Here is a 21384-nt window from a genome sequence, read left to right as displayed (position 1 = left end):
CAGTACTAGGGGACATTTTCTGTTTCTGTGGTGTTGCATTGTATGCAGAGTCTGGCATCGGGGGTTCAGTTTAATTTTTGTCAAAATAGAAAGTTTATTATTACTTATTCTATAGTGGATTAGAGTGTATCAGTGTTTGTGAAAAAGACATGGCTTTCAGTTGGCATTGACTGTGCAGGATCTACGATCTGTACTATTCTGTCTGGTTTCATTTTACAATAGGTGAATTGATGTTCTAGTGCTCACTGTAGTGTTTAAGATGCTTTCCTTTTCCTTGTGTGACTCGTAGAAATGACTGCTTATGGTATGGTGGAATTGCTCTATAGGTCCTGAGTGTTTTGTATTCTCGGTATGCCTAGTACTGGATTTGGGGGGGGGGGTGTTAAAAAATGACCGGCCCCGGGTGTCAACTACCCTAGCTACGCCACTGGTTCTAATTACTGGATTACTCCTCTTTCTACAGCATTTATATTATGTTTCAACAAAAATGGCAGTATATGTGCTAATAATGCTCTATAATGTTCTCTTTCATCAGGAAAATGTAGATAATAATACAACTCCTTCAAACTCTTCATCTAATTCCAGTACCAATGGACTGTTACCCAGCATGTCAAGTGATGAATATGATGGAACATATACACAAACAACTGAAAATGTAAATCTGAGAAGGAGAAAACAGTTTTCTAAGGACAGTTCAAAAGATGGGCACCGTAAGAAGCACCAAAAAGAACTGCCTAAGAAGAGGCACAGCAGCCACAAAAACAAGAAGGCTGAAAGCAAAAAGAAAACTATGCATTCACTTATAAGCAGCAGCAGTAGCAGTGCTAGCAAGAGTGACATGAGCAGTAGTCAAAGCCACAGCAGCAGCAGTGAGAGCGACAGCCACTACAGCAGTCGCCAAACAACCACCAAGCGGCCCTACAGCAGAATTCATGGTTATGATAGCCAAGTTAGCAGCAGCAGCAGCAGCAGCTCTAGTAGACTGAAGAAAGCAAAACATCCCAAACACTCATCCAAGAATTATGGCGGCAGCAGCAGCAGCAGCTCTAGCGATTCATCTGAGGAGAGGGTAAGTGGTAGATTTGGGAGATGCAGTCTTTACTGGCTATGTACTGATTCTTCTTTAATAGCTTTCCATGTCCTTGTCTCTGCTTTTGAATTCTGCAGGGAATGCATGTTCCAGAAATGTATCAGCTTCGGTTCAAGCCAACTCCTGCCCATTTGGTATGTCTAAAGCATGCTATATCAATCTATACCAGTGCAAATACTTCTTTCTGGAGAAGCAGGTGGAAAGTAGCTATACTATGAATTATTCTAACCTGAAAATTAAAGGAGTCCTTTTATTAAGCAGTGCTAAGAAATAGGCTTACAATGCCCATATGCAGGCCTTCTCTGCATGCTAAGCCCATTTTCCATTACGTCCCACAGATCAATTCAGCAATGAGTGGGTTATGTCCCTCTACCAGCAGGTGGAGATAGAGAAAACACCAGAACTCTGCCATAAAGGATACTGTGCAGCAGCCTCAGTTTCAGTATTCTCTCTATCTCAGCAGGTGGATGGACATCTCCTGTGCAGCTCTGGTTTGTTGCTGGCTCCTGGTATGTTCCATCTGACTTAGTTGAGCTGGGGACTTTTGGCATGGCTCAGCCTGTCTGCTGGGGTACACCTGGTGGGTCCCTCCCCCTTTTTGCCAATCCCTGTGGTCTTCTTGAGCCTGTGATCTTCAGCGGCAATGTATCTCCTGCCTCTTAAAAAGAACAAAAGGAATTTACCACCTTTTCTTCAGTGAATGTGCCTCTCTGTACGCAGGTTGGTTTGGCACCCTTACTTCAGTGAATTTGTCTCTGCTATGCAGGTTTGTATACTGCTCTAGCCAACATGGTTTCTCTTTGCTCTGCCTCTCTCTGCACACTGTTGTGGCGGTTACTGCTGTCCGGTTTGGGGCTACATGCAGTTGTGAGCTTGTACCCACCCTGCAAGGCCTCTCCCTATCCAGCTTCCAGTGGCCTTGGGTTTTTCTTCTACCATTTCAGATCTGGGGCCTTCCCGCATCGGTCAGCGTGAACTTCGGAGGTGGTGGGCTTCGCACCAGTCGTGTGAGTATGTCCGCTATTTTGGTATCAGTATCGTAACGAGAGTCACCTCACCATGTTGCTGGGCTATTTTCCACCAGGCCTGTTCTGCACACTGCCTTTTGAGGCAAAGGCAGGAATCTCTCTACCAACACTGCCTTTTTGACTGTGCACATGCGGCTTCGCGGTGTGCTTTTGGGTCGGTGGTGGTGAACGACTGGGGCTCTTTGCATCTTGTTTCCCGCACTTTTTGTGACAGACTCCTTTCTTTCCGCACTCTTTAAAAATAACAAGATACATGTATATATACAGATTTATATATCTATACTAGTAAAAAAGGCCTGTTTCTGGCACAAATGAAACGGGCGCTAGCAAGGTTTTCATCAAAGCGGCGCTGGTGACCCCTCCACCCCCCCCCCCCAGGGTGCCAGCGCTCCTCCCCTCAACCCCCCCCGAGGTCATCGTAGGCAGTGCTGCCCTCCATACCCCCCCCCCAGGTCGCTGCTGCTCCCCCTCGTCCTGTATGCCCTTCCCCCCCTTTATGGTCTCAGGACCCCCCTTCCATCCCCACCTCACTGGTGTGAGGACCCCCCTCTCAGTTCTCAGGACCCCTCCCCCCATCTGTCATCCCTGGAGCCCCTGCCCCCTCTCATTCCTGAACCCCCTTCCCCCCCCCCTCTCTCTCTGGTGCCATGCACCCACTGTCAGTGTCTGTGGCCCCGCAGTGCAAGCAGGACATGTGCTGCAGCCTGTGCTCCGGTTCAGTGTTCAACTGAAGCTGCTGTGTACGTGCAGAGGCTGAGCTGTAATATTTCCCAGTTGACTCGTAAGTGGGTAGATTTAGAACCTGTGAGCTGCAGCCGACTGCAAAAACCGGGAGAAAGAAAAGTTTCAGTCTTTTGTGCTCCTATGTGAAGGGGGACGTGTGCTGCAGGCTCTCCCCTTCATTAGTGCTGGCTGTTGTAAAAAAACAGTGAAAGGGAGTAGGGACAGACGCAGTTTCAGGGTTCTTTAAGCTTTGTTTTTGCTTTTGTTTCAGTTGTTCCCGCCCTCATTTCCTGTTTGCAAGGCAGCCTGAAGCACACTTCCCCCTTCAGATAAACCGGATATCTCTGGCGCCTCAAGCTTCTGGCTTGAGGCTTCATTGGAACGTTGGACGTGCCTTTTATATAGATAGATAGATAGATAGATAGATAGATAGATAGATAGATAGATAGATAGATAGATAGATAGATAGATAGATAGATAGATAGATAGATAGATAGATAATGTTTTGGACACTGCCTGGATTCGATGCTTGATTTCTGGGGCTCCTGTGGCTGTCCGGACTAGCCTGCTACTTTTGTAAGTTGGGCATTTTTTTCTTCTCTTGCAAGCTCTGGGGAAGATTTCTACCTGGCAGTCTCCTTGCTACTTGCTGTGGTGGTGTTCTCATCTTCCGGGGCACTTTTGCATCAGCTGCTTGTCACGTCTTAGTCACCCGTCACCTTTTTGGGCGTGGATGGTTCACCGCTCCCTACAGAGGTATGGCCTATTTGTTTAGGTTTCACGCTTGGTTGGATGCTCCCTGTCAAAAGAGCACCTCTGTCCTTTGTGAGAGTAGCATCTGACCATTTTGGCGCTATTTGATTCTGTCCCTATCTTCTCGGCCTTCTCCAGGAGGCAGGGACCTCGAGCTGCTTTCTGAGCAGGTGGTTGCCCCCCACTCTTTTGGTGCAGCTGCAGCGGGGTTCCAGCCCATTGTCTCTGTGCTAGGAGTATTTTGATTGATGGCTCCCAGTTGGCTCTCTTGATGTTGATACAGCTCTCAGCTCTCTCCTCCTATGGAGATTTAGGCCCCTCTTGCCTATGAGGGCGTTTCCAGTCCTTTCCACCTATGTTACTTTGACTGGGCCTGTCTTCCACAGAGCTTGACAGTTGGCTCTGCCATTAGGCAGCCTTTTTTTTCGGCTCCTACATGGTGCCCAGTTTCCTATCACCTCTGGAGGTTCCCCATTCATCTGTTATCCAGGTCTTGGTGGCCTGGCCCTTGTCTCTCTGCAATTCGGGTGGCTCCTACTGTGCTCAGTCTTCTCTCTGCTTGAGTATTAGCAGAGGGGCTACCCTGGACCCTTCAATGGGGGTTTTCTGCAGCATCAGTCCATGTTATGCCAGTTGTGTGCATCCTTTCCCAGATAGGCCTGCTGGGGGATCCCAAGGTAGGTGGTATGAGCCCTCGGCTTTGGCTAGGAAAATCGGGGAGTCTTGGCAGTCTGAACAGTGCACTGGATCTTGACCCACCTCTGTCCATCCCCCCTGGCCTACCTCAAGTGTGAGGTTTGGATCAGCCTTTGCTCATATTGCCTGGCCCTGGCTCCAGCTTAGCCTAGCTCCAGATCTGGCCATCGCTCCTGGTTTGGCCTCAGCCATCCATTGTGGCCTTCTCCCGGCTCTGTTCAGTGAGATGGGCCATTCTCTGGCTGGCTATCGGGACTAGACCTGTCTGTCAGACTTATCTTTGTGCTGGCTCCTTATGTGGTGCCTAGCCTAGATGTGGCACTCCTGTTACCCCTTTGTTTGCCTTTGGTTCCAACTATCACTTTTAGCCCCAGCTCTGGAGTTGGTCATCCAAGCTCTGGATGGTGGCCTCAGGGACCGAGCTTTGCTCTGGCTTCAGTTGTCTGGCAATGCCTACCACCAGCTCTGGTCATCAGCTCTTGCCTAGCTCCGGCTCTGACTGTCGAGCTTGGCCTGGCTCTGGCTTCAGCCATTAGCCTTGCCAATCCCAATCATCGGGTCTTACTGGGATTTATTCCAGCCGTCAACCCTTGCCTACCTTCAGTCCCTACTGTCGAGCTGGCACTTGCTCCACCTTCGGCTCTGGCCATCAAGCCTTGCATAGTTCTGGCTTCAGCAGTTGGACCTCCCCTCAACTCCGGCCATCAAATGTCCGGCTCAGACTCCGGCTGTCGAGTCTGGCCTAGCTCTGACCCTGGTCATTGAGCCTAGCTCTGCTTCTGGCCGTGGAGCCTTGCCTAGTTCCGGCTTCAGCCATAGTGCCTTGCTTTGCTCCGGCTTCAGCCATAGAGCCTTGCTTTGCTCCGGCTTCAGCCATAGAGCCTTGCTTAATTCCAGCTTTGGCCATAAAGCCTGCTTAGCTCTGACTTTGGCAGTACAGCCTTGCTTGGCTCCGGCTTCAGCCATGGAGCCTGCTTAGCTCCAGCTTCGGCAGTAAAGCATTGCATAGCTTTGGCTTCAGCTGTAGAGCTTTGTTTAGCTTCAGCTTCAGCTGTAGAGCCTTGCTTAGCCCCAGCTTCAGCTGTAGAGCCTTGCTTAGCTCCAGCATCGGCCATTGAGCCTTGCTTAGCTCTGGCTTCAGCCGTAGAGCCTTATTTAACTCTGGCTTCAGCCATAGGGCCTGACCAAGCTCTGGCTCCGGTCATAGAACCTGGCCCAGCACTGGCTTCAGCCATGGAGCCTTGCCTAGCTTCGGCTCCGGCTCTGGCCATGGACTCATGCCTACTTCCAACTCTGGCTCTGGCTGTGGTGCCTTGCCTAGCTCCGGCTTCAGCCATGGAGCCTTGCCTAGCTCTGGCTTCACCCAGGGAGCCTTGCCTAGCTCTGGATCTAGTAGGAGATCCTTGCCTAGCTCTGGCTCCAGCCATAGACCCTTGCCTAGCTCCGGCTCTGTCTGTAGAGCCTGGCCTTGCTCCAGCGCAGGCCATAGGGCCTTACCTAGTTTTTGCCTAGCTCTGGCTCAGGCCATAGAGCAGTATTTAGTTCCAGCTTGAGCTGGACAGCAGTACTTAGTTATGGCTCTGGCTGTCGAGCCTTGCCTGGCCACAATTCCAGATGTCCAGCCTCACATAGATCCAGCTCCTGCCCTGCCATTGAGATTGGTGTAGTTTTGGCTTCAGGCATTGGGCGTGGGTTTGCTCTGTGGCTGGCTGTCGAGCCTGGATTGGTTCTGCTGCCTCCAGTTCTAGTTAGTGCTTGTTACCCTAGGCAGACAGTGCAGGCCTTTCTGCTTCTGGTCTGGACCATTCAGGCTAGCCTGCCTGGACCTTGGCTGTTGAGCCTGGCCTGGTTCCGGTTTGGTCTGGAGGGTTCGGATTTGGGGACTGCCTTTGTTTTTTGCTCGTCAAGACAAGCTCAAAGCCTGTATGTTGTCCTTATGTGGTCCTGGCAACGGAGATCTGGTACATCTCGTTTTGTTGATCGGAATTCCTGTTCAGCCTGGAGAGCTCTGGTCCATCTGTGGTTATTCTTCTGAGTGCTTCTCAGTGGACCAGGCAAGGGATTGCATTGGCCCTTCTTCCAGCAGGGGATTTCTCCCTTTCTTGTTACTGGATTCCTTGGTGGGCCGCATCTTGTTCTCCTCAGTTGTGGCTAGACGTGTTCTTGCCTTACACTGTAGCTCTTTCTTTGGCTCTTGACCTTACACTCCATGATGGGGTAGGCTTGGGTGCCAAATGGGTTTCCAAGCCTGAGGCAGCTTTTCCTGTCTGCCTTCCTGTTTTGGACACTGTGGGGTTCGGTCAGTTACTGGGGGCCCGTCCAGTCAGCCTTTGCTTCCCAGTGGGCTTCTGCCCTCAAGCTCTGCTAATTCATGGCCATGTTCTTGGTATGCTTGTATGTACTTCCCGTTTCAAGGGTTCTTCTTGATTCACGTAGCTTTTTCCTCATTTGGTCAGAGGTTTTGGTTCCTCCTTCCCCCACTGGAGCTCTATTTGATTCTGTGTTCGCCATGGGCTGCTCTGAGTTGGTTGGTGGCTCTTCCTTAGCAGCAACATCCATGGATGCTTACTGTTGGTCTGTGGGCCAAGGCTTTTGGGGCAGCGTACCTGTTTTCAGAAATTACCATGTCCCATCCTAATTGTGAACTTCTTCGGTACATCCCACTCATCTCTGGATTGATCTGTGGGATGTAATGGAAGGAAAAATTATGTTTCTTATCTGATTAGTGTCTTTCCTTTAGTCCCAACAGATCAATCCAGAGGCCCACCCTTGATTCCTTTGCGATAAGATGTTGGGCTTCCATATCACTTTCTTGACATCTTGTGTTTCAGATCAATTCCAGGAATCATTTTCAGAGGATGGATGATACAGAAGAAAGACACATACCAGCATGGCGGTAAGAACTCATGCACTAATAATGCCCTAATTGGTTAGCGTGCAACAATATAGACATACATGCCTAGTCTCTGCCCTCAGACACACCCCCAGTGCTAAAAAAAAATTCTATTTTTTAGCGCGCAACAACCACGCGCCAATCCCAAACCTATCGAGAGATGCCTGTGGTAAGCAAGCACTGTAGCTTAATAAAAGGGCCCCAATGTTCATGTTTGTAGTTATTAAGGAACCCTTTTACCAAACTGCAGTAAAAAGTGGCCTTAGTGTGCATTAAGGTCATGTGGTACCCATGGAAATGGCTTTGAAATTTGTCCTTCGTACAGATGTATTTTTGATTGATTGATTGATCGATTGCATTTGATATACCATAAATTTATTTTATTTATTTATTTGTTGCATTTGTATCCCACATTTTCCCACCTATTTGCAGGCTCAATGTGGCTTACATTTTGCCGTAATGGCGATCGCCATTTCCAGAATGAGAAATACAACTGATATTGCATTAGAGTTCATAAGTGACAGAGTAAATTAAGCAGTCAGGTATGGAGAGTTCATTTCCAGACTGAAAAATAAAGTGGTATTACGTTAGAGTTCATTGGTGACAGAGTGAATGAAGAAGTCAAGTATAGAGAGTTCGGTTTTGTCTAGTTCTGGTGTAAGTTTCGTTGTCTGGTATTTAGGATGGATCGTTGTGGTATGCCTGTAAATAGATCCAATACAGGATATTTGCATATTTTTGTATTTTGTAGTTCATGCTAATGATCAGAAAGCAACATTAACATTAATGCAAGTGAGCTAGTGTTGGTTAAATAGGTGTTAAGCGTCTGCATTAATTTAGGTGTTTGTTCATTAATGCATAGATTGGTCTAATACACTTCAAAAAATAAAGCCCTATTCATCTCTATTTCTAAATAAAGGTCTCTTTCTGTGATTGCTTTTATATTGGGAGAATTTTAAACCATGTATTGGCTTTCTTCAATACGGATTTGAGGTATGAAATGAGTGAAAGTCCTTTCTGAATAAGGCCCAGTTTTCTCTTCTAGACATATGAGGCACACTCAGAACTATCATCACCACCTTAACCACTCGTCTATATGTGCAAAAGTGTCCTTTGTGAACGTAGTATATATTTTATATTATGTCAGCTGTCAGTTCACATTCTATTTTATTTTCATATTGCAGCATGGGGGAAGAAGATCAAATGGCAAATCTTCATCTTCCTCCTATTCACGCAGCAGCTCACGCAGCAGCAGGGCTTCCCGATCGACTTCAGAAAAAGAGGTAACTTTCTAATTGATGATTTTAGCCATCATAGCACCTAGTGGCTCAATATTCAAAAGCACTTATACAATGTCCACTGAACATATAGTGGAACAATATTCAAAGCACATACTGACCAATATTCAGCCCACAGGAGGCAGGCCAGCTAAGGTCCGCGATCGGCTCTGAGCACAGATATTCGATGCTGGGCCGAATATTCAATGCCGGGCATTGAATATACTTTATCTCAACTGGTTTAAACTTAACTGGTCAAGTTAATCTTCAGCGCTGGCCAGTTAAAATTATAGTGGCCAATGATAGGCTTGTTATTTAGGCGGTCCTATTTGTCTGCTAAACATAGCTGGCGATGCGCTGAATATTCATGGCTAACCAGTTATATCATGTGATACAGCCAGTTAGCCACTATCTGCTGGATTCTATATATTGCGCCTTAATTTACGTATGGAAATCAAAGCATATTTTATAAGAATTTGTGTAACTTAATTGGTTAACTAGCTAATCAGCATTGTCAATTGGATGTTAACTAGCAATTATCAGCACTAATTGGCATTAATTAAGATTTACACAGACAACTCACTAAACGTATTCTGTAATATGGTGTGCGTAAATTCTAAGTCACATAGTTAAAAGGGGTGCATAGCCATGGGCGGGGTGTGGGCATTTCTTAAATATATATGCCTAATTTAGGTGTTGGGATTTACGCCAAATAAAACATGGCGTAAATGGCCATGGCTAAATTTGGTCGCATGGAGAGGCACTCAGCATATTCTATATACAGTGTGGAAATTTAAGCCTATTCTATAAAATTTAAGTGTACTTTAGAGAATATGCCTAGGCATATTTTTTCCACATGGAATTTTCAGGCGTCATATATAGTATCTAGCCCTATATGCTAAGCATTAATATTCAGTGGCGATAACCAGCCATCTTGCACTGAATATTAGCATGTAGCCATCTAAGTGATATTTAACTGGCCAGGAGCCATTTCTAGCCAGTTAAATAGCGCTGAATATCGGTCAGCTAGACTTACAAAGTTACATATGTGGATCAATAATGCTTCAAATGTACTCTAAATGTGAAATCTATGATATATAATAATCATATATCCACACAGTCTTCATAACATTTCATAAGTGTCCTTTTACATACTTACAGAGTAACGTGGAGGGGCATTTTTGACCGGGGACACCCATCTCCGAGAACGGCGCCGCGAAAGGGGCGGGGCCGACCGTATTATCGAACGAGATGGCCAGCCATCTTTCGTTTCGATAATACGGTTGGGGCCAGCCAAATGTCAGAGATGGCTGGGTTTGAGATGGCCAGCCTCGGTTTTCGCCGATAATGGAAACTGAGGCCGGCCATCTCAAACCCAGCCAAATCCAAGGCATTTGGTCATGGGAGGAGCCAGCATTTGTAGTGCACTGGTCCCCCTGACATGCCAGGACACCAACTGGGCACCTTAGGGGGCACTTCTAAAAATTTTTAAAAAATTTAAAATAGCTCCCAGGTGCATAGCTCCCTTCCTTTGGGTGCTGAGCCCCCCAAATCCCCCCAAAACCACTCCCCACAACTCTACAACATTACCATAGCCCTTATGGGTGAAGGGGGGGCACCTACATGTGGGCACAATGGGTTTGGGGGGGGTTGGAGGGCTCCCATTTACCACCACAAGTGACTACTGCAACCTTCTCCTCACTGGCCTCCCACTTAGCCATCTATCCCCCCTTTAATCCATTCAGAACTCTGCTGCACGTCTTATATTCCGCCTGAACCGATATACTCATATCACCCCTCTCCTCAGGTCGCTTCACTGGCTTCCGATCAGATACCGCATACAGTTCAAGCTTCTCCTTCTCACCTACAAATGCACTCAGTCTGCAGCCCCTCATTTTTTTTTTTTGTTACATTTGTACCCCGCGCTTTCCCACTCATGGCAGGCTCAATGCGGCAGGCAATGGAGGGTTAAGTGAGTTGCCCAGAGTCACAAGGAGCTGCCTGTGCCGGGAATTGAACTCAGTTCCTCAGTTCCCCAGGACCAAAGTCCACCACCCTAACCACTAGGCCACTCCTCCACTCTCCACCCTCATCTCCCCTTACGTTCCCGCCTGAAACCTCCGCTCACAGGACAAATCCCTCCTCTCAGTATCCTTCTCCACCACCGCCAACTCCAGGCTCCGCCCATTCTGCCTCGCCTCACCTTATGCGTGGAATCAACTTCCTGAGGCCCTACGCCAAGCCCCCTCCATACCCATCTTCAAATCCTTGCTCAAAGCCCACCTCTTCAATGTTGCCTTCGGCACCTAACCTGATACCTCTCAAGGAACCTAGACTGCCCCAATTTGACTGCCACTACTTGATTGTCTGTACATTTGTCCATTAGATTGTAAGCTCTCAGAGCAGGGACTGTCCTTCTATGTTATATTGTACAGCGCTGCGTAACCCGAGTAGCGCTTTCGAAATGTCAAATAGTAGTAGTAGTAGGGGGGGATGGGCCTAGGTCCACCTGCCTGAAGTGCACTGCACCCACTAAAAACTGCTCCAGGGACCTGCATACTGCTGTCAGGGAGCTGGGTATGACATTTGAGGCTGGCATAGAGGGTGGCAAAAAAATGTTTTTTATTTTTTTTGGGGGGGGTGGGAGGGGGTTGGTGACCACTGGGGGAGTAAGGGGAGGTGATCCCCGATTCCCTCCGGTGGTCATCTGGTCAGTTTGGACACCTTTTCGAGGTTTGGTTGTGAAAAAAAAGTGACCAAGTAAAGTTGGCCAAATGCTCGTCAGAGCCGGCTTTCTTTTTTCCATTATCGGGCGAAGCCGGCCATCTCTTAAGCACGCCCCCATCCCGCCTTCTGTATCCTGCTGACACGCCCCCTTGAAGTTTGGCTGGCTCCGCGACGGACTGCAGTTGAGGCCAGCTTTCGATTATGACGATTTCGCCGGCCTTGAGAGATGGCTGGTCATCTCCTGATTTGTGTCAGAAGATGGTCAGCCTTCTCTTTCGAAAACAAGCTGGATAGTAACATAGTAGATGACGGCAGAGAAAGACCTGTACGGTCCATCTAGTCTACTTGTTTTCTATATTTATTGTTTAATATTTTTGTTACTCTCATATGTTTTTTAAAAAGGAGGAAATAGACCTCAGTTGGCTGTGACTGCCTTACCTAACCAAAAACGCAGGCAAACCTGCAGTTAGGTAGACATTTATAATTAATAAACAGCTTACAGTTCTCTATCATTGGCCTTAAAAAACCTCCATGACTTTTAATCCAAGGTGTAGACATAAATTCTTATCAAGCCATCTCAACAAGAACAAAAATATGCTCTGCATATACAAAATCATTTGACTTAACAGCAGGACCAGTCCCAACTGGGACCCGTTTCACCAAGTGGAGGGGCATAATCGAACGCAAACGCCCATCTCCATGGGTGTCTATGTCCGAGAATGGGTACGTGAAGGGGCGGGACAGACCATATTTTCGAAAAAAAATGACCGCCCATCTTTTTTTTCGATAATACGGTTTGTGCCCGGCAAATGCATCGGAGTTGTGTGGATTTGAGCTGGGCGGTTTTGTTTTTTAGCGATAATGGAAACCGAAGGCGCCCAGCTCAAAAACGAACAAATCCAAGGCATTTGGTCGTGGGAGGGGCCAGGATTTGTAGTGCACTGGTCCCCCTCACATGCCAGGACACCAACCGGGTACCCTAGGGGGCACTTGTAACAATTTTTAAAAAAAGTCAAATACCTCCCCAGTCCTGCCTTCACCACGCCTCCGACATGCCCCCGTCAACTTTGTTCATTCCCGCGATGGAGTGCAGTTGAAGACGCCCAAAATCGGCTTTCGATTATACCGATTTGGGCGCCTTTGCGAGATGGGCGCCTATCTCTCGATTTGGGTCAAAATCTGGGCACCCATCACTTTGAAAAATAAAGCTGATAGGCTTCTTCAGCGGAATGAGCTCGCTGCCAGTGATTTATACTGCAAAAAACAAAATATGTTCAGAAAATGTTTACAAAATGGAGACAGCAAAAATCGGCAGTCACTACTCCTAAATAAGTAAATGTAGTTAATGAATCTAAATAGACTTACATAATGTCAGCCTGCCTTCACTTTTCAGCAGACCTCAACGCAATAAAATGGACATGGCGCTGCAAGCCTTAAAGGTTTGAAAAGACGCCGACACATGCAAAAAATGCTTTGTGTCATCACAGGGACAAAACCCTGCTGTTAAGTCAAATGATTTTGTACACGCACAGCATATTTTTGTTCTGGTTGAGATGACTGAAACAGATTTAAAGCAGCACTTTTTTAGGGCCTTTTCCTTGTTTTTATTTACAGGCTGTGTGCTAATGATCCCATTAGCATGTGGTACCTGCAGAAAGTTAACACAGAAGCCAGTGAGCCAGTTAGCAGGTACTAGTCATAATAAGCTAGCTGGTAAATGCTTCAATGCCCCTGCTCTGCCCACACCACACCCTCTCAAAGAAAATTTCCTAAAAATTAGCACACATTTTAGCACATGGAAACAGGAAAAATACCGCAAAACACTTTAACACGTTTGTGAGGTAGCCTGTTTTCATGCGCTAACCATGCATTAAGGGCTTAGGGCCTTATTCTATAAAGGTCATGCTCCTAAATGTACGCTCCTAAAATTTATGAGCATAATTTATGCTCCTAAATTACGAGCATATTCTATGCTCCAAAATTGATTAAACTTGTAATTTAGGAGCATAAATTTAGGAGCGTAAATTATGCTCAATTAGGAGCATAAATTTAGAAGCGTAACCTTTAAGGCCCTTAATGCCCTTTAGTAAAAGGTCTCCTTTGTGTGCTTTTAAAATAAACAATTGAAGGTCTGTGCTCAAAACAAGAATTCTTTGCAGTCTTTGCTCACGTGGCCTCCTACCTTATTATACCTATGAATACATTTTGATTTTTATGTATCTTTATTAGTCTGGATACCTTCGAGATGCAATACCACCTGGCTTTACCTTTGTAGCACGAGCAATAAGGAGTGATGGCAAAGAAGAAGGCTACCAAGTTACAGCATATCTTGATTCAAAAACGATCAACTCCCAAATGCAGCTGGTTGTCGTTCCGCTTGATGAGAAGAACCCTTGGAAAGCTTGCACAGATGCTACTGTAACAAGAGATCACAGAGCACTGGTAAAAATAAATAATTTACAATGATTAAAACCAAGTGATTATCCTCCCCAAAAATACTGAATGGTTGTCATTGTGTTAAGAAACCTCATTAACAGAATATATTCTCTAAGACAATACAGACTCGATTATTCACTCTTTGCTGATTCAACCATCTGACATATCCGACAGACCCCCAGTGCCATCACATTGCTTCTCTTTCTGTTTTCCGAACCTAGGACCCTGCTTTTACTCCCTTTGTTTCTGCATTGTTTGACTTCTCTTTCCGTTTTCTGAACCCATGACCCTACTTTAACCACCGTTGTGAGCCAGGATCCTGCTTTTACTGCCTTTGTTTCTGTATTGTTAGAGGGGTTACCATTGTTTCCATATCATCTGACTTTTCATTTTCAGACAATGGGTCGGTCCTGTTTAGGTCGGATAATCAAGACTGTACTGTAAATACATAAGTACATAAGTATTGCCATACTGGGACAGACCGAAGGTCCATCAAGCCCAGCATCCTGTTTCCAACTGTGGCCAATCCACATCACAAGTACCTGGCAAGATGCCAAAACAGCACAACACCATTGTGATCTATTTAATACAGTCAACACACCTCGTGGAATCTGTGTTCTTTCCACCACCTGTGGATCCTTTGCACCTAATCAGAATAATATAGGAGAGTCACAGTAAATCTCATTGATCAGCTATAATTATACTAAGACTCAGAGTGGAAGTAGAATATTTCTATTATATGCCATATAGCAAAATCTCTTTAAGCATGAGGCTCTATAGAGGGGGGGATAGGGAGAGAAAATGAGAGAGGGAGATTTTACCAATGTTAATATTTTAGCCTTGTGTCTTCACTTTCTGAGCCTGATTACAATAGGATAAATATATAAGAAGTCCAAAAAGCTGCCTACTGTAAGCCTATTTTAAAGACAACATAGCATCTATTTGCCTTTATAAAACAGGGTCCCAGAACCAGCTCCAACAGTGCATCAGTACTGAAACACACATTTACACCTTCTCTAAAATTGTTGTAAAAGTGTGTGTGCATTCTACGTGTGTGCTGACATATTTTATAAAAAAAATGTGAGTACATCACAACTCTACCCCTGCTTTCCTCAAACTAACCTCCAATCATGCCTGCATGGAAATACCTTTATAGAATTACTCCTTCTTTGTGCACCTCTCTTCCAGACATGTCCCACTCAATACCCAGCTTTATTTTAAACGTTTTTCATCTTTCTCCACCATGTCTCTTCTGGATGTTCTAGCTTTCCATCCCTTTTCACAGCATTGAAAGTTATCTACTATTGCTAGAGAATATGTTATTATTTGAATCAAAATATCACTGCTGAAGCGTGTAGAAAATCACTTCATACATTCATAGATACATCAAAAACATTGGATATCTACATAAGACAATGGGATAGAATAGGTGTAAGGAGGAAAAGCCTCATATAAATGTTAGAACCCTTCGTTGTTAATATGATAATCAACTTCAGGGAGGTCAACACATTCATCATAGGCTGTAAAAACCTCCTATTTATACTTTAACTAACTCTTGAAAAAGCTGTTAGTTCAACTATAAGAAAACACTTATCTTGCAGGTCACCCAGTAACCACTAACCATGGCCCGCTTTGGGGCTGCTAAAATGCGGCAAAAGGCGGGGTATAAATGACCTAAATAAATAAATTAAATAAATAAATAATGCTTAAAAAATCCATGCAGACCACATTGAGGGGCATAATCGAACGAAAACGTCTATCTCCATGGGCGTTTATCTCCGAGAACGGGTCCGTGAAGGGGCGGACCGAACCGTATTTTTGCAAAAAATAGATGTCCATGTTTTATTCGACAATTTGTGAGCTGGGCATTTTTGTTTTTCAGCGATAATGGAAAATGAAAGCGCCCAGCTCAAAAATGAATAAATCCAAGGTATTTGTTCGTGGGAGGGGCCAGGATTCGTAGTGCACTGGTCCCCCTCACATGCCAGGACACCAACCGGGCACCCTAGGGGGCACTTTTAGAAAAACAAAAAAAAAGGTAAAAGAGCTCCCAGGTGCATAGCATCCTTCCCTTGTGTGTTGAGCCCCCCAAATCCCCCTCAAAACCCACTGCCCACAAGTCTACACCATTATTATAGCCCTAAGGGGTGAAGGGGGGCACCTACATGTGGGTACAGTGGGTTTGGGGGGGTTGGACTACTAATAAGCATTAAGCAGCACAATTGTAACAGGTAGGGGGGGATGGGCCTGGGTCCACCTGCCTGAAGTCCACTGCACCCCCTAACAACTGCTCCAGGGACCTGCATACTGCTGCCAGGGAGGTGGGTATGACATTTGATGGTGAAAATAAAAAGTTGTGAAACATCATTTTTTTTGTGGTGGGAGGGGGTTAGTGACCACAGGGGGAGTCAGGGGAGGTCATCCCCGATTCCCTCCGATGGTCATCTGGTCATTTAGAGCACTTTTTTGGGACCTGTTCGTGTGAAAAAAGGGTCCAACAAAAGTGTCTTAAATTTTCGCTAAAAACGCCTTTATTTTTTCGATTATCGCCCTAACGCGTACATCTCTCCTCGGCCGATAACCACACCCCAGTTCCACCTTCGCCACACCTCTGACACGCTCCCATCAACTTTGTCCGCATCCGCGACGGAGTGCAGTTGAAAATGTCCAAAATCGCCTTTCGATTATACCGATTTATTCGTTTTTGTGAGATAAACGTCTATCTCCCGATTTGGGTCGAAATCTAGGCGTTTTTCTCTTTCGATTATAAGGTGGATTGCCAACTAAGTGTATTTAGATTTAGGCGTGGTATATAGAATACACTTAGTTGATATCCCAGCACCTAAAACTATGTGCCTCCATTTACACCAATGAAAATCTGGTGTAACTACCCGGAGCGTAGATTTACATGCACTGGGCCATATTATATAACCACATAAATTTCAGAACACCCACAAAATGTCCATTTCCCCGCCCATAACCATGCTCCTTTTTCCCTGTGCGCATTAGAAGTTAGTCGCACTGCGTTACAGAATGCACTTAGTGAGTTGTGCGCGTAAACTCTAATTATTGCCAATTAGTGCTCATTATTGCTTGTTAAGTGCTGTTATCAATGCTCATAAGCGTGTTAATTTTCATTTATTTATTTATTTATTGATTCACGCTTGTATCCCACAATTATCCAAAAACGAGTTTCGGTTCAATGTGGCTTACATTTAACAGTTCTTAGAGATTGTTGTATGATGCTGTGTTTTAGCCAGTGAAGTTACGCACATTGTTATAGAATACACCTGGATTTTGGCGTGGATCTCTATGCACGCTATATAGAATCTGGGGGATAGTACAGAACATGCTATTCCATGTGCATGCTAACATTTACCACACAGACCCCTTAATTTCAAAACTCAATACTGTTTTCCTTCTGTTTGCAGGCAAAGTTCAGATGGGGTCAGGAATGTCAGGACTACAAAATTGAAGCGAAGGCTTCCACGGGCCATATTGCAGGGAATCCAGCTGTTCAGCTCAAGATGGTCTGGAAAAAGACTCCATCCTCAATGAGGGCTTTAGCTCGCTGGTAATAACACGACTTGCATGATCACGGCATTACTATGCTTAGAGTACAGTTCAGCTGATCTTCTGTTTCCTTTCCCCTTAGGGCTATGGCATCTGCCCCTGGAATAGGTTTCTTTTGGGGATTTTCTGAAACATACAAGGAAAATCCATCTCATCAACTTGTTGTAAGGGCAGCTGCTACATCTTCAGAAACAATAGATGCAATTGTTAAAGTACCAACGGTATGTTCCTGTGAAACTGTAGACAAATGATTGTCTAACTGTATGATTTTTGAACTAGAATGAGCTCGGCAATATTTTGTATACATTTAGAGTTGCATGTGTTCAGGAGCTTCTTGAAGGCTCTGTCTATGGGGAAAACTTGGCCCTTAAAGATTTATTCAAAGCTTTTCACTTCAGAGGGCTTTTATTTTTTTATTTTTTATAAATTTACACATTTTTCACAAGACAAACTCTTGTTATTTAGAAACACAGTAAGAAACAAAACAATAATATCATAGAGGCAAAAAAAAATTTAAACTTTCTTAGACCACAATCAATCAGGGAGCATCACCTTAAATATAGGAGATTAGTATAGTAATACAAAATTAGGCTATGCATATAACATAAAGTAAAGGCTTTGCATGATTACCTCCTTTCCTAAACTTTAATTTCCAACATTTTCAAAGTATCTTTTTTAACTCAACAAAAGCCTTTAATTGCTCAGGGGAGTAAAATACATATTTAGTCTCCCCATATCGGACCAAGCATTTACAAGGGTATGCAAGGAGAAACGTCCCACCTAGATTCAATGTTTCCTATCCCAAGTCAAAAACAATTTTCTCCTTTCTTGGGTTGACTTGGTAACATCTGGATAAATCCACATTTTCTTCCTACCAAAAAATACATTTGAATATTTAAAATAAAGTCTTAACGGCATTCAGGTCTTGCTCAAAAACAAAGGAAAGTATAGCTCTCTCAGTAGCATTTTCTCTTCTGAGGGATTTTAAAAGGCTTGCATGAAGTATAAGCACACATATGATTGAACTAGCCCCCAGATTCTATAACTGGGGCCTAAGTTATAGGATAAGGTCAGCTACACACATAATATAATTAGCCAACTAAAAGAGCTAGTCGACCACCAACTGTTCAAGAAGTCCTTAAAAACATTCTTATTCAACAAGGCTTAGTCCACTGGCAACTCCAATGTTTAACCTCTTTCTCTTGTTGACTGTACAGGTTATTCGCCGGTTGCTTCGCCCCTGGCATTCAACCCGTGCTAACCCATGATCCTTCCCCTCCTGTCTCATTCTGTATCTGTGCCATCTATGTATTGTATTGTATCCTCTTGAATTAATGTAAGTCACATTGTGCCTGCTCTTGTGGGAAAATGTGGGGTAAAAATGCACCAAAATAAATAAATAAATGTAATTGGAGATAAGTGCCAACAATTGACATTAACAAACACTAATTGGCACGAATTAGTAGTTGCATGCATAACTGATTCACACCCCTATTCTGTAAACTAAGCATCTAACTTCTCTCATGTGCAACTCCAAAAGAAGTGTAATCAAGGCAGAGGCACGGGCACATCATGGGTGTTCCCAGGATTTAGGCTCAAAGTTGTAGAATATTTTCACAATTACTTTGAGTAATTAGGTGTGGGCATTTATCAAATCAAATCAGTTCTTGTATACTGCTAAAATCCCCTTTTCAGGGTTCAGTGTGGTTTACATTATGAGTGTGACAAGGCAACAAAACTGTTGAAGTGTATACATGAGTCAAAAGAACTTAGGGGCACTTTTATAGAGCAGCAGTAAGCCGAACCGCTTACTCTTTCAGAACTACTGCCAACCCAACGCAGCCACCGGAGGTAGTCCCGCCCCAAGCATGCACCATTTCTGAAGGAAAAATGAAACTTTCAGGTTAGCGCAAGAGCCCTTATCACCACCTCAATGGGTAGTGGTAAGGACTCCCCACCGCATGGCCATGCGGTAAGAATTCTCTTACCACATGGACATGTGTGTCTGGGGTCTTTTTACCCGCTGTGGTAAAAAGGGCCCTGAAGCGCAGGGAAAACAGCCCCCGCTGCTAGCTCAGGGCCTTTTTTCCCACAGCTTGGTAAAAGGACCCCCTAATCGGAAAGATTGGCGGAGAGGCAGACGTCATAATGGTTTGTTATAAAGTGGTCTTTGGGAAAAGAAAGGTTTTTAGCCTCTAACAGAAGCTAAGGTATTTATTATCTGTTCTGATGGCCTTGGCAGGTCTAAGTGATCACACCTAAAGTTAGGCATGAAAATGACTGAAGCTAGTATTCTATAAAGACAGTTCTGCGTGGGACTGCCTTCACAGAATTCGTACATAGCGCACATCATCCTGGCACCTAACTTTGGGTGCCATTTACTGAATCTACCTCTAGACACATATAGTAAGAGTTATGTGCAGGAAACAGTTTTGAAAGGAAGATAATGTGTGCATGCCAGACAATTTAAATTCAATTCTCTAAATGGCACTCAAATTTGGGGTCCAAGAAAAAATACACACTAAGCATTATTCTATAAACAGCACTCCAGGCTGGGTGCTGTTTACATAATAGCGCTTAGCACTGGGTTCCATGTCCAGTTTTGGGTGTGAGGATTTACACCAACTGAACCCTGGTGCAAATCCCTGCACCTAAATTAGGCGTGGATTCCCCAAATTCTATAACACTGCACGCAAATCCTAGAAACACCCCTGGCCTACCATTGCCCCCCAGTGGCCATGCCCCTTTTCAGATCTGCACGGGAAAATTTTGGCGCACATCTTTATAGAATTGCAACTATAAAGATGTGCGTGGAAATTCCAATATTGCCAATTAACACCAATAATCAACTGTTAGCATCCAATGATCAGGATACTGGGCTAGATGGACCACTGGTCTGACCCAGTATGGCTACTCTTATGTTCTTATGTTGGCTAGTTAAGGGCCCCTTTTACAAAGCAGCAGTAAACCCAATGCCAAATTAGACCATGTCCAGGCACCAGCATTGACTATCCAAGTGAGCAAAGACACCTGGAATCTATGTGGATATGGCTAATATTCAGTGCCATACTGAGCAAAATTAGGACTACTATGTGGTCACTAGTACTGAATATTGGTGGTGCCCAAATAACTCCTGGATTCACCCAGACTCCATCCCTGGACCACCCCTGTGCTGCATGGACAATGCTGTCCTCTCCTGCCCAGTTAAACTGCTTTGAATATTGGGCCTTTTATTGAGTAGACAAATGATTTTTTGTGGGGGAGGGGTAGTAGGCCTCAAAGCCTGATACTATAGGCCCAAAATCTGTCAAGTAAGTGCCACGATAATTTACTCACTGGGATGTCCTTCCCCACAAAACCTCCATGGCCTCAGGAGCAGAGTCCTGGTCTGATAGATGAGCCCAAGTCATCAACAAAGCATTGTAAAGCACTGCCACTAATATACTGGGTTAGCCCTATTTGTGTTTGAGGTAAAATAGTTTATAATATATTTAATTTTCCATTTTCTACAGGTAACTCTTTACAAACAAGCAATCCTGCTTCCATTTTCTTTACCACTGGGACAATATTCATCGCATAATGTTCAACAACATCCTAGCTGGAACAACCTTCAAGAAATAGCTATGACAATTGCTAAGGCAGGCCAAGGTAAATGTACATGTGTAATAGTCCATGAAAAGCATCAGATGGTTACCACTGCAGTACTGCAAAAATATAGGGAATGATATTCTACAGTACTGTTCTGGATAGGAATGGATCCTGCTCAGATAATTACAATTACAATTGGCACTTCTATCCCGCACTTACCCCAAAGAGATCTGTGCAGTTTACAAACAAGGCATTCCTAGGAAAATACATCAAGTAAAATACTGGCAACTAAAATTAATGAATTTTCCAAAAAGATAAGTTTTAAGCGTTTTTCTAAATTGTTTGTAAGTAGATGACTGCCTAATAACTGCTGGCAAAGAGTTTCACCAAAAAGTTGATTGATATGAAAAATGACCTGAGAACATCACTTTGTACTTTAATTTCTTTGAATGTGAATAACATAGAATCAGATAGGCTCTGCTTGCATCATCACAATTCCTGATTGGTAAACCAGTAAGATTAGCCATCTAGGTTGAGGCTAACCTACATAAGTACATAAGTACATAAGTAGTGCCATACTGGGAAAGACCAAAGGTCCAT

General features: G+C 44.6%; 1 protein-coding gene across 1 annotated transcript in view; it reads left to right on the top strand.

Annotated features, from left to right (window-relative positions):
* LOC115472920 (vitellogenin-1-like) overlaps positions 1–21384 on the top strand; it is a 124528-nt gene that overhangs the window by 66387 nt on the left and 36757 nt on the right. Inside the window, exons 20-26 of the mRNA XM_030207443.1 lie at positions 536–1069; positions 1168–1224; positions 8368–8466; positions 13417–13629; positions 17055–17197; positions 17279–17417; positions 20709–20844. Coding sequence (XP_030063303.1) covers positions 536–1069; positions 1168–1224; positions 8368–8466; positions 13417–13629; positions 17055–17197; positions 17279–17417; positions 20709–20844 — 1321 coding nt within the window. The remainder of the gene's footprint in view (positions 1–535; positions 1070–1167; positions 1225–8367; positions 8467–13416; positions 13630–17054; positions 17198–17278; positions 17418–20708; positions 20845–21384) is intronic.

Source organism: Microcaecilia unicolor, chromosome 6, assembly GCF_901765095.1.
Source record: "Microcaecilia unicolor chromosome 6, aMicUni1.1, whole genome shotgun sequence".
In the NCBI taxonomy this organism is placed as follows: domain Eukaryota; kingdom Metazoa; phylum Chordata; class Amphibia; order Gymnophiona; family Siphonopidae; genus Microcaecilia; species Microcaecilia unicolor.
This window is presented reverse-complemented; position numbering and strand designations above follow the sequence as displayed.